Consider the following 14,481-nt stretch of genomic DNA (forward strand, 5'->3'; position numbering starts at 1 on the left):
CGTCAGTGTGTGTCAGTTGGGAGATGATGATGCAATGCTTTGAGGTGCTTACTTTCTAGTCAGAACAGAGCGCCGACATTAACAGGGTTTGGTTACAGGCACCCAGTGTACTGAGAGATGAACAGATCAAACCATCTTCACTGGATTAATGGCTCATATTTATCACTTCCCCTCAAATCATTTTAAAAGCTTGGTTCATAACTTGAGATTATTAGTAACATTTCTATCTATGAAATATATTGCAGACATGGTATTTTTGGTGTGCTGCAATAGTTGAAAATAATAAAATGATTGAATATGTAATTATTAATAAATCAAAATTGATTCCACACTAGGCGACTATAACAAGACTCTTCTTGTATTGCAGGGTTGCTGCACACTTTTTCAAAGCAATTTTAATGCTTTTTAAGACCTCGACAGAGAAAATGTAATATCCTTTCCACAGCAAAACGAAATGCACATTAGAGCTGAGCTTCATGTTTGAAATCAATTTGACAATTTTAACAGGGATATTTTTGTATCTCCATATAACAATCATATGTAAAATCATATAAAGTAATCAAATTAATTGCAAATGCAATGAACTATGTCCCATTGTTAAGCTTTACATTAGATAAAACTCTGTTTCAAAAAAAAAAAAGCATTTTAATTTAAAATGTTCAGTTTAATATCAACTTGCTTGGAATTGTTCATTTTGACAACATTGTGTGAAACAATAAGGCTGCTGTGGTCGTTCTCTTCCTCACAGAGCAGGTGATAGTTTATTCTGAACATACAGTATATCTACCTTTAATCCATTTTAACAGTCCATTAAATTAGTAAACACCAGTTGAGCGGTCACCAAAATTAAAAAAGGCTGCTCCTCTCCTTCATGTTGGCCGTTGTGGCTCCGCACTAAAAACATTATCCAGATTCTAGCAACTATCAGAAATAACAGAGGACTTTGTGTCTTCTCTGAACCCCCCTGGCTAACTGTGTTTAGCTGAGCATCATCTGTACTGTTTTGTGTACTTCTTTAATCCTGTTACCTTTGTGAGGGCAGGTGGCCTGGGGAGAACCAATCGAAACATTACCAGAAAAAGAAAAGAGAGAGCTGGACCGAGTCACGACCGAAGACCGAACCATATTTAAATAAGTGAATCCTGTGGGTGGATATTTCTCATGCAACCAGGCATCACCCTCAACATTTAAGACCTACCATAATTAAAAATAAGACTTTAAGACATTTTATGTCTTAAAATTCTGAAAATCTTATTTAAGACTTTAAGACTTTTTAAGTATATGTGGGAACCCTGCACCAGTGCAACCATAAAAACAACAACAACAAAAACCAAACACAACTGTAAGGTCAACTGTGGTTATGAAGAAATCTTTTCATGTGGGACATGAGTTATGACTCACTGATTTCATGAGGATCGAGGCTTATCTAGTTCTACGTTCAAACCCTCTTTCTTGACGTCAATACAAAATACTATTGTACAAAAGTTTTAGTAAAAGTAACAAGTTTTCGACATGAAAACAATGTTTAGTAGAGACTTGAAATGTCGGATTTCTCAAGTGGATTGAAATAAAACTAGAAAGGAACAAACTAGCTCGTCCCTTGATAGATCAGGGCTGAATCATTGAATGCAAACCTGTCTCATGTCTCATTTGCAGACATGAAAGTTGTCTGCAGCAGGGTTGTCATGACAACTGAATGATCAGCAGTAACAACGTACTATACGGTTACCATAATAATGGGGGCAACCCCGACTTTAAGTTTAAGTTTTCCTTTGCTTACATTTCGAGTAACTGCTTCATTCGAAAGGCTTGTCGAAGAAAAAAAAAAGTCAACTTTGGCTACCAAAACTACATTAGAAAGCTGTTTTTTTTCCATAAAGTTTAATTTAAATACTACAACGACAAAGTTTTGTGTCTTATAGATTTTTAAAGTTTTACAGGAAACATTTGTGTGGTCCACAGAGAACTACTCGATATATCATTGGCTACTGAGGGGATGTGGAACTAATTGATGGGTTTCTTTCTGAAACTGTTGGAAACCCACCCCAGTCCGCATTAAAGTAGAGTCTCCATGGGGCTAAAAATAGCAGACTTAGCCTAGACTCTGGGTCAAAACATTTTCATGTGACCTTCTTTCTGGGTGGCTAAATCTCAGCAGGTAGTCTAATAAATACCCCAACTCTTCTGGGAAGTGAAACATTAACAGATGAAACAAACAAACAGGAAGAGCTGACAGTGGGTAAACACAGCAGTAGACTTTTTTTCTTGGATATTTGACTGGGAGGAGGATGGTGAGGTGACATAGCAGTTTGCCATGCTCTCTCTCTATCTCTCTCTGCGGACTGACGCACACCAGCACCACAGTGATTAACTAGTTGGTTGCTGAGGTGAGAGGTGTGTACAACTCTAGGGAAAAAGGCTTTATGTCAAGTGAGGAGTGTTGCTTCATCTTCCTTGGCTATCTAGCTTCAACACAGCTCTAACAAAGGCTGACTCCATTTTGAGTATTTTCCCTACCCACATACCCAACCCCCAATGCACACAAACACGGCACACGCGGACACACAACACAGCAGACACACTCAAGGAGAGAGTGATGCATGTCCAATATGCATTCAACTAAAATGCATTAGCTATTGTGGACAAACACCCTACTGTTGACCACTGAGTAGATGTTAATGTGATAGATCGCTTTAGACAGATGTAAAGAAAAAAAAAAAGTGTTTTTGGAAGAAAGACTGAGCTGTTGTGGAATGTCATGACTTGACGAGGACCCTCAGGAGAAGAAACCAGCACAAAGACAGTCAGGCAGACTTTTATATCCATTTCCTGCATTTAGGAAGGGGGGAGGGGGGGGTTGGGTGGGCTGATGGGATGAAATATTTAGTTAATGCACAGAATGGAGTTGAATGAGATTACCTCGAGTCAGTGCCCCAGTGCATGGCATAGATTTTAGCCAGATGCCCCCTCAGTGTCCGTCTAGTGCGCATCTGAATTCGGCCAACGGGGTCGATGTTAGCTGTGATCTAAACAGGGTTAAGATAAGAGAAAAAAAAATCACTTTGAGGAAACAAAAATATTTTTCTGGGTTTTGCACTCAAACTTCAGATAGAAACGCCACGTCTCTATGCTACACTATTTGTTAAAGATTTCAAGACACAATTGAAGATATGACTGAAAAGAAAAAACAGGAAAAGAATGTTTGAGCAGTCTTCAAATAATGCACTCAGTGTCGACTCCCACACCACCCACAGCCAAACACAGAGGCTGATAGTATATTCTACAATATATTTTTATTGCAGTTTATGATTATGAACAATAGTGAGTGAGGATCATGGCGTGGACATGTTTCTTACCTGAGACAGGGTAGCATCCGCACACGCTTTCCTGGCATCCTGAAACACAACAACACAGTCAAATCTGTTTCAGCCCACAAAATATTAGTGAATCAACAGGTTTATGTCGCAAACCTTAACACTTTGAGTACCAAACAATTTGTGTTTATAGCATAGAGTATCACAAACTCAGTACTGGTAACATCATGATATATTATAACAATACTAAACACCGTTTATAACTTGTCGGACATATTGCACTTCAACAGCCAGTTGAATTTGTATTTACTGCTGACACTGTCTTTAAAGTTTAACTGACATCTAAAAGTGACGTCAAAATGATCTAAACTTAAAACAGATGTGTGACATCATCTCAGCTGCAGCGTGGCACTAACAGTGGCCATTTTAATAATAAAAAATAAAGCCTTTATGGAATTATGGAGCAAAACAAGTAAAAACAATGACAGCATATAAACTCTGCGATCTTTACATCATAACAACTAATGTGAATTCTCACTTGGTTGCCTGTTACCGCCATGATGCCGACGGGAAGCCTTTAGCAGACAGCTTTAGCTTAATGTCACAGCAATCATCTGTGAAATGTCGTAAAGTGCCTCATGATGGAATATTGTCATTCCACCGCTGGCTTTGGTGGTTGATTTACTTAAGTTTGTGATTTATACATTGTAGGCAAAGGTCTCACTAAATGTGATCATTTCAGACAGTATATTATTAACATACTGTCATGGGCTATGAAAGCTGTAAAAGCTTTTCCCATCTCAAAACACTTAAGGACCTGTGTTTTTGGGCTTATACATAACATTAACATTAATTCAGACGCATTTAAATGGGAGGCTTCAACACTGCCCCGCCCAGCTTCAGATATCAGTCTCTGGAAGCACAAAACATAATTGACGAAATGTCCATCTGGATTTTTAACAAAACCAGTCAGGACAGTGAAGGACTTACTCTGATCTGGTTCTTGAGCTGCTCAGCCTCCTGGCGTAGCTGATCCAGTTCACTCATTTTCCTCTGCTAATGGTGTGCTTCGCTCCGCCGCCTAGACTCTTGCTGATCTGGAGGAGACAAGACATGAGAGGCTCAACATAAATACAAGATCCTGTTCATTTCATCTTCAACGTTTACTGTTTACATTAAATACGAATTGCACCAAATTACATGTAAGATCTTGGCCACAGGTTAAAGACTTTTATTATGAATTGATGGACATGGTTACTTCAACTAACTGAGAATCACATTGTGTGTTTTAAATCCAGTCTGTAAGGCCCAGACAAAGTCACAGGGAATCACAACAGCCCAACACTTTCTAGACGGCTCAAGACTTGTCCTTGCCAGCTTGAAACTGTTACCTAGCAACAGGCACTCGGCAGCTACTCTAGGCTTAAGATAACAATTTTGAGGATGATGTTGAATTCGTTCTCTCTTTCCTCCCAAACAATAGCAAACCCCTGGGCAAACATCTGGCCACACTGAACAGCTGATAGCCATTCCTCAACAGCCAAGACAAAAACGAGTGATTAAAAAGAAAAAAATAAAGGTTACGAAAATCCACTCAGCCGTAAGGGACCAAAACGTACCCCCTGCTGACTGTCTAAATGAAGCAAGGATTAAGAGTCCAGATATCAAGAAAGCAGAGGGGCAGACCAGGAGACGGGCTTGGGTTTTGTTGCACTACTGGAAACCCAAGGCGCTCAGTTGATGGGCAGGGTCTGACGAGGCTGTCATTGCTCTGGCCTCTGGACTCTAAACTCTCCTCCAATGTCATCCCTGTAATCCTGGGACACAGTTGATTCAGCTCCTCCAGCCAAATCCGGTTAAGACAAAACCTGCTGATGATCCTAAAAGCAGTGGCTATCCCGCTGACCCCAATCCTCTGGTTGACGCTCTTAAACTGACACTTTCACTCTCCATAGAAAGAAGAAATTCTATTGAAAAGAAAAATACCATCGTAACAATTATGAACTCTGGTTTACAGGCCTGGAGGAATGTTAGACAATGATGGAAGACACTCTGTAAGTGTTATAATCATTATTACTCACTACTTACTTTAAGTGCCCATATAAGTCACACCAAGTCAGCAGATAACACTGATAATAAACTGTTAACTCCAAGATGATTGATAAATTCCGTGACCACATCCAGCGAACGAAATTAAACAACTGTCTTCCTTTGATGCTTTCTACTTTCATCCATTCCAAGGACTAATTACCCCTTACAATTTTATAAAACTAAATTTCCTTGTATGAAATATTGGATGTACCAACACCATCCATCTGTCAAACAAACCAACTACCATTAGTACTACAAACATGGCTTACCTCCCTGTTTCTCTGGGTTTCGATATAGGTCCTTTGTCCAGGGAAGTGTTGAGACCTTCTGAATGAACACCTTATCCTTCAAGCGCCTGACATCTCAGTAGCTACCCCTCACCTGATTGGCTAGTGCAGCTAAATGGGTCTGCATCTATGCAAGGCGCCTTAACCCCCTAATCTTGGTGATAAAAACATCTCATGGTAATATCACGGGCTAATTCTCGTCTTCTCTGTAATATCCCTGTGTAAGAGGTAATGTAACCCACTGGTGGCCTTTTCAACTAAACATGTCCGCAGGTCAGCAGATTTTATAACCTTACAACCAAACTGTAAAATCACATTTGAAAAAGGTGTATTAGGCCGAGGATATGCTGAGTAACTCAACGACCACACGTCTTCTGCTGACAATTGTGTCCTTCATGTCCAAATGATTGCAAACTTTACTGCTAAAGTCACCTTTCCACCTTTATGTCTTTTTTAATTATTTATCAAAATGCTACTGAAATGCACATTTCAGGTTGCTGGACCATGATTCATCATAAGGATGGAATAAGCCAGGTGATGAGTAGTATGCCTTTTTTGCCAGATGTGGCACTTGACATAAAGATATTGCTGTTGAATTTTAGTTTTATAACAAAGTAACTTCCTTATACAGTGTTCTTTGGTTAACTCCTGGTTAGCTGTAATATACCCTTTATTTGTCTGACTCCCATGTTAGCACTCTTTAGTCCTAATAAGTTCGCCCAACTCATGGGTCCTGCTCCCCAAAACGTCCTTGCTCTTGAGGTGGTGCTTTCTAAGTATGGGGGTGGAGTCTCTGCAGTGCTCAACGTTGCTGACTGGTCACACAAGTCTCGTGGCTGCTACAACATATGAACGACATTCATTGTCTGCAAGCGAGCACAGGTTGTCCCGGCTTTAAATGACAATGCGACAGAGGACACATCTGGTACATCTTTTGCAGCCCTCGGTAGCCCATTAACATTTGTGCGCCAGTAACTTGTTTAATTGAGTGTTTAGATAGTCCAGGGGAATTTGTGAAGTCTGGAAATATCACATGGCCATGAGCTATTTGGTTTAGGTGCCATTAGTCACTGGTATATATCATGAAATCTAAATAAATAAATGAGTGGATTACAGGATGTGAAAAAAATGGAAGTTGGACATAAACTCCACTTTGCTATTGCACCAGTACGAATAACAAAAAGACTTAAACAGGATTGAAACGTATTTTTAGCTCAACGGTTCACTTTTAAATGAGTGAACAAAAGTAAAGTGAGCTGGTCACAATGGAAAATGTTTTTTCTATTGTGATTACTGTGCTTCATTAGATCTCATGAATCTAAAACCTCTGCAATCAAAAACTTCCAGGAGTCTAGAGTTGACACTGACGTTAGCAAAGGCTCAGTATCTTTCCTGTTGATGCTCTGCCAGGCATGTACTGTCGCCATCTTCATTTTCTTCTTGTTTTAGGGTTTTTTTGTCTTCACTTTTGGCTTGTGAGTCAAACACATGCTCAGTTAGACTGAGGTCAGGTGACATAGCTTGTTAGGAAAATTCCACCATTTGGCCTTTAAAAAAAAAAAGCCCTAAAATCGTGTCAAACGCAGACTCCTTTGTATGAACAAATTACAAATCTGTATGTTGTACTTATGGGCTTGTGTTCTCAAAAATAACCAGGCCTCTGAAATACAAAAATGCCAAGATCAAGTCAATTGCATCTCGATGAAAATAAGAATTTCTACTGACAAAAACATAAAATGAGGCAGTACTCTTTGCTGGTGATTAATATTAGTATTGGAGGTGTGATTCAGAGGACTTTTTCCCTTGTGCTGGTGGTGGGAGTGTTGAAACCACTGGCAGCCCAACAGATAGAGCCTCGACTTCGCTGCCTTCTCTTTCTGCCTGCTATTTTTAGAGAGGTGGTGGGGGAGGAGGAGAAAGAGGAGGAGGGAAGCAGACTTCACATTTTCCAGCCACTCCTATCAGCTCCGACATCTCGAGCACAACACAGTGACAAGGAGAGAGGAAGTGTAATTTGACTCCACACACACAAACACACTTCATTGGTATTTCTCCTTCCCATACGGTAACGAGCATACATGCACCATTAATTTTCTCACAATATAGACTTAATAATGTGAGTATAGCTCTTCTCTACAAAAAATATTTTCAAAGTAAGGATTGATGTATAACAGTTTAACTTATATTATGTTAAAGACTAATTTAAAAATGTAATTTACAAAAAGATTTACCTTTGAACACATTTTCTCAATAGCTTGGAAACTGTAAATGTGCAGTATGAGGAAAAATAAAACATTTTTTTCTAATGCCATTACCAAACATGTACTGAATTACTACTGTACTGCACAAGTAATCAAAAGTAGACATCTGATAGACTGAGGACGCTTTAATTCCCAACATTTAAATAAAATATTTTTCTACATTAAACGACGAAAGATAATAGTACCATTTCCAATTTGTGAGCAGATGTTACAGATTTCTTACATATGTAAGCAGTAGGCGTGAATGGATATAATCTATCCACACTAGATTTTAGGGGGTTGACAAGAGGCTCCACCCTCATGACATAAGGAGTGTGGTAGGCAGTGAGATGTTCTAGTGCGCAAGAGGATAGAGGCAAGAGAGGCAAGCTGGAGGACAGAGCCAGATTAAACTAATGAGAGTGAACAAGCAGAGGACAATTGGGAGGGGAGCTGCTAATTAACCCCTTGGTGAAGGGGAGCGAGGCTCGGTAAGCTTCCCAGCATTAAAGACTGCGTAGAGGAGGGCCCACACTTACTTCACTCTGGCCTTCCCAAAATGTAGCTTTTATCATCGGGTTTTTAGTCAAATATTTCCTGTGTTGTCCATGTTGTATAGGGGGGGGGGGTCAGTACAGAAAAAAGCTACACATTATGCCATCCAGTACAATGAGCCTGCAATAAATAACTGTCTTTGTGAAATGCAAATTTTTTGCTGAAACTGTAAGGTGTTGACCAACTTTGAGGTTGTGTTGTAATTACACACTTACATCGTTACGTCTACTTGTCATTTGCATTCTGTATACACAATGGACCAAAAAAAAAAAGCTCCACAATGATCTTCAATGGACTTCCGTTTGCTTAAAGTTCTTCAAAAATGTGGTTACATTTGTCTCATAACAAAGAGCAAATCTGCCAGTAGTACACAGATGAAAAATGTGTAATAAAAATGCGCATAATAACAACTTGAGTGGCTTTTGCTGACATGGTTATTTTGACAAATATCATTGACTCGTTGCATGTTGGAAGTTTGATATTTGTCCAAAACCCTAACAAGCTTCTTCACTTGTTCTCATCTTTAGGTTACCACAGCAAATGAACAGAGCCAAACAGAAAACCACCCCTCCCTGTGGCAATGCTGTGTGAGTGACAAAGGATTGTGACTGAGGCCGATACAGGCATTTTTACTGGATTGGTACCAGCTATACAAGCCTGGAACCATTTCTAATCCTTTGTTTGTTTGCTCTGCCTATTGTTAAGTGAGAGGAATGCAGCATCGTACTCTGTTTAAACACTGGAACCAACAGCGTTGTGAACAAATGAAGAAATTAATGGTAACAGGGAGTTTAAACTGATACCACAGTTATACTCAATGAGTCACTTGAGCTTTATGGAAAAAAATGTCTTTTCAATGTGTGTGTGTGTGTGTGTGTTTTCTATTTGGTTTGTGGGGTGAAGGGGGAGTGAGGGTACACGTTAGTGTGTTTAGAGGCAAAAAAATTAGATTGGAAATATGGACAGGGGACACAATACATATTTCATACATTGCCCAACTGTGAGACATTGACACAAAGCCATGTATTAAGCATGAGGTAGTGTTCGAAAGGTGGGCTAGAGATGGTGGTCTTAATAATTTACGCCCCCCTGCTTGGATACCAGCTGCCCCACCCCTTGCCTTCATGAGAGCTGCACCCCGTCTCCCCCGTCTGATTGTTCCAGCTAACTCTTCCCTGCTGGATCTTATATTCTCGTGCTTCAGAGTGCCATTTTAGTCGTGGTTGATTTGCTGCTCCTAGAAACATACCGTCTCTGGTACAGCAGGATACGGATGGGGCTGGTTTGTGTCACAAGTCAGTTAGTAGCTGGCTGTGACAGAGCCTCCGCTACTGATCATCTGTGTCAGCATGCTGCCTCCACCTTGATACGAGAACATAGGCTCTCTAAGCAGGCGTTTCCTTTTCATGGGTGTTTCCCTCGTCTCTCTCTCTTCCCTTTGTCAAAACATTCAGCGGATGTGGCGACAGCGCACACACTTTACAAATACATTTACTCTGTGGTTTCTGCTACTACCATTGCACTTGCCAATGTCCATCCAGGCTTTGAACCAGGCTATGCAATTATCTACATTACAATAACAGATTACACAGGCCATCCTGTAGAGGTGTGGAAATTTCTCGATTCTCAGATAGACTGTGATGTGGACAACTGTGTATTGATGCAGTGACAGAACATAATCAGGAGTTTGGAAATATAATTAGGCCTACATGGAAAAACAAACAAACAAAAAAAAAAACCAACCCTGACCATACTATTATTTTTTAACAAACAGATTTTATTGTGATTAAAATTAAACAGCCAACACAAAATTATCGCTTACTAACGTTGATTATTGATTTTCCGGCCTCAGCTGGACAATAAAGTTGTAAAGTTACAATTACCTTCCGAAGCAACGTTGCTCTCTTGCATTGAATTGTGGGCGACCGTTAGGCTAACGTTACTTTTATATAATGGGGGGATATGGCAGAGGGAGGCAGAGATAAGCAGCAAGTGATAAAAAACGCATGCAAGTATTTTGAAAGCGGACATCTGAGCACATTTAGGATTTTATGAACTTAGTGGGAAGCACGAACTGGACAAGACGCACACTCTGTGTAAAATCTGCCAAACAAAAATCGAATACTTTGGTAATAAAACAAATCTGAGGAACCACGTTAGCCGTTTTCACCCTCAGCTCACGTTTGAGCTGAGGGTAGAGCTCAAACGAATACAGCAAGCCCAGCTACTCTGCCAAGAGGAGGCGCTGTTAACTTTGCCGTCCAACTATGTACTGAGGTGGGTCACAGATACTGGTATTGAAAAGATGCAGCTTTTTATATTATGGACTGTTGTAGTCTAATTTTTGACAGCACTTTCTAAATAAAAAGGTAGTTCAGATTTATCTGACTGCTTGTATTAATCGATCAAAAAGTAGCCATGTGGAGTAATATAGAATACTGAGGATACATTAAGATGCAACGAAAATCCCTCCAACACATGAATATAGTCCGTGTGAACGTGGAAGTTATTCAATCTTAGAACATGAGTGTGAAATTCGTTATGACATCCGCATTATCGTACGCGTCAGTCCAACCTCCAAAGTCTGGATGTGAAAACGCTGTGTGGAGACGCATCGAAAATCAAAAACGCATTTTGTTAAAGAGTGGAATTTCGGCTAGGAAACGTAACACTCGTATCAAGCTAGCAAGGGATCAGTGGAATGACGGCTCACCATTATTAAAGACACTAGTTTTTAGAGTTGTTTATAAGCAGAGAAATATACTCAGTGAGCGGACAGGTAGAAACCCCTGTTGAGGGTAATGCAATCCAACTAGATAGCCTTTCAATAAATATTACCGTTGTGAAACTTACAACGTCCAATTTTAGTTAATATTGTACGTTTACTGAACTTAAGTCAACACCCATCTTACACAATCAACAAAAATGTAATTTACACATCAATCACATTTGCTTTGGATTTGGGGTTTCTGGCCAACTTATGTGTAACATTTAAGCCCAACCAAATTCATACTAGGGATGAGAGTAGGGATGCATAATATCGGCAGCATGTCATCAGTATGAGCAGATAAAGACTTAAAAATTAAATATCAACATCGGCCCAAAATTTTTCTGCTGCAGGCTCCACACTGGGACCATCAGGGTGAAACAGTCCGCGGAGGAGCTGCTGTGTTCGGCTGCACAGATAGGAAACACCTCGGCTGACAGGATGTACCACTCTGTTTGAAAAAACTTCTTACTTTTGGTTTATAACAGCGGCTGGCGCACCAACTTCTGCTCCAGAGTGTGGACCAGAGATTAAATCCTACACATTAATCCTGTCTGTCTAATGAACTCAAAGAAAACTCTACTGCTCCACCAACTTGGCTGATTCATTAAAGTTTTAATACTGAGCTCCTGAACTCCAATCTTCCTAAATTCTTCATTCATATATTGTATTCTTGATCATACTCAGTACAATCTATGATTGCATACATAATAGTCTCTTCAGCCAGGTGAAAAAAACATGTGCATATATTGGCAATCGGCCAACATTAGTTGGAAAATATTGGCGTATTGAATATCAGCAAAAAATCCAATATCGTGCATCCCTAGATGAGAGCATGTAAATTAGTAACTAATTCTGGAGCAAACTGATTCATTCCCCTGGTCAGATTTTTACTTATTACTTTTAATTACTTTATACTTTTATTAAGTCTCTCTTTCTGTGTGTAGTTTGTACTTGCTAGAGCTCTTCAACCTGATGAAATACAGTCATTACTACAACAGCTTTTAAAGGTAATGTAATGTATGGGGGTAATAATTAGCTTTAAACCCAGGCCATACACTTTTACAAAGTATCTCACAATAAGTAGTTGGGTTTAAGATGTGGTTTTTCCCAATCTGTGTTCATTGCAGAGCCTGTCGCAGAGGAGAATTATGTTGTTTCTTTTTAAATATTTTGCCGCAGCTGTAACTTGTTGTAACTACATGACACTAATACACTGAGGTGTTGAAGACATACACACATGCAACTTGGTTTATTGGCAGCAATCTGCTCTGCATCAGTGTATGTGCCTTGGTTTATTTGGAGGTAAACATCACACGTGGTTTGATAATGCAGGCTGTGTGAAAGTGTATGGTTGTAGTTGTTACACAAGCTATGTGTGAAACAACTACAAATCTGTAAGAAATCTCATTCCTGAACTGGTGATGTGAATATGCACATCAGCAGCTACTTAACAGACAAAAAGACAGTTACTGGATCTCATTTTTACTTAAACAAGCCATAAAAAGCTGTGTGCAAAGTGTTATGTGCTGTTTTCAATGTCAGTTTTTATTTACATGATCAAACACAGTGAACGTAGGTCAAAGCCAGACTGGCGAAACGGCAGATGGCTCTAAAACCTCTATTCCTGATTTACAATGGGACTGCACTCTCAGTTCTTGATACAACTGGGATGGCTTTTAAAAAAAGCACTTTGTCTGGAGAGAAGCCACCTCATTTCTCCTTCTTCTCTCCACCTATCCATCCACCGGAAGAAAACTCTGCAATATTTAAAGGCATTCTCCCACCCCTGCGCTCTCTCAATTTGAGTTAGGCAAATCTCTTATTGTGCCCAGCACCTCTACTCTAACCAGTACTGACAGCTTAACCACTGACTAGCACCAATTACCAAACTGGCGCCATTATAACCAGTCAGAGCCATTTCAAATATAACAGCTAGCAGTTTATAACCAAAAGATGCCCTGATCCAAATCTAAGGGCATTTTTCATGGCTTGTGTTAGCTCTTTAACACCCGATCTATTGCTGCTCTTGGTTATAAATTGCAAATGAACTTCATACTGGGGATGGAGAGTGTCCAAATCCTGTCTAAACTTAACACATCCCGTTTACACATTGCTTTACTAATTTAATGTAGGCCTACTTTAGGCCAGATGTGCACTATGCAGCTGAACGATCAGAAAATATTTGGTGTTGGCAAATACTCGTATTAAAGTGTGTACGTGCTTTTTTTTCCCCCCTAGTCGGTGGGTGAGGGGTGAGGGTCTGTCTAAGTGCTGAGGGGAAGTGATGCATGGTAAATGTAGCTGAAACACAACCAGGTCACAACGAAGGCTGGAACAAGGGGGCTGATGATGCAGTAAGAGAAGACAGAAGGGGATCGCTCCTGGACATTTCTTAAAAGCCCCATCCAATCTCACTCACTTTGTCATTCTCTCCAACACACACATCCTCTCTCTCTCTCTCTCTCGCTCTCGCTCTCTCTCTTCAGCACTGTGGAGAGGAAAATGAATCTTTACTCTCCCCATCTGGTTAACATCAGTATGAATGAATACACTGTGGCACTTTTTAATACTAGTGTCAAAACATTACCAGGGTTTAAAAGCCGATACAAAGACAGTATGTTTTTTTGCTGTGCAGAGTATGAAATGTCTTAACGTGTGGTATGCCAGCCTGCAACAACACATCAGTGTTATATCAGTTAAAAGAGAGTGATATCAGACAGTGACCCGGCACCTGTTTTCTTGTTTGGACTTCGATTTTTTTGGTGAAATTTTGGCCATAATTCATATCAGTTATAAAACGTTAGTCACTCTCCATTTCACCCATGTTAATTGCTGAGATAGGAAACAAACCTTCAGTATATCTAAAATTGCCTAGTGGATGGTTTACTTGTCTTTTACGTTAATCCTTTGTTTTAATGCTTTCAATGCCACAAAATGTGTTTTAAGCAGTTTTAGTTGTATTTTTTAAGCTGTTGGTCCTTCTGTAGTTTAACATTTTTATGCATTTTCTACTGTACGTAAATCTTGCAAAAGTGATTGCTTAAAGAAGTTTTGCGGCAATATTCACAAAAACGCAGCTACAAAAAGGTACATTAACATTATTAATATGCTGTAATGTTTGACGTTGAATACAACAGAGGCAGAGCAAAAATAAAAAAGTGGCTCCACTAGGAGCAACCACCAACACCACCTTTACCCCTTGTGGCAATGGGGAGAATGGCTGT

The 14,481-nt window shown here is 39.8% G+C and overlaps 1 protein-coding gene across 2 annotated transcripts in view; it reads right to left on the minus strand.

Moving 5' to 3' along the window:
• LOC137184175 (guanine nucleotide-binding protein G(I)/G(S)/G(T) subunit beta-1) overlaps nt 1–14,481 on the minus strand; it is a 39,754-nt gene that overhangs the window by 12,770 nt on the left and 12,503 nt on the right. The window contains exons 1-4 of one of the 2 annotated variants that reach the window (XM_067591604.1): nt 5,675–5,777; nt 4,305–4,411; nt 3,357–3,395; nt 2,920–3,026 (exon numbers count right to left, since the gene is read on the minus strand). In XM_067591604.1, the coding sequence (XP_067447705.1) occupies nt 2,920–3,026; nt 3,357–3,395; nt 4,305–4,361 (203 nt within the window). In that variant the 5' untranslated portion in view covers nt 4,362–4,411; nt 5,675–5,777. Of the gene's footprint in view, nt 1–2,919; nt 3,027–3,356; nt 3,396–4,304; nt 4,412–5,674; nt 5,778–14,481 lie in introns of those variants that run through there. The other variant, XM_067591603.1, reaches the window with a different exon arrangement.

This window comes from Thunnus thynnus, chromosome 6, assembly GCF_963924715.1.
Source record: "Thunnus thynnus chromosome 6, fThuThy2.1, whole genome shotgun sequence".
NCBI lineage: Eukaryota > Metazoa > Chordata > Actinopteri > Scombriformes > Scombridae > Thunnus > Thunnus thynnus.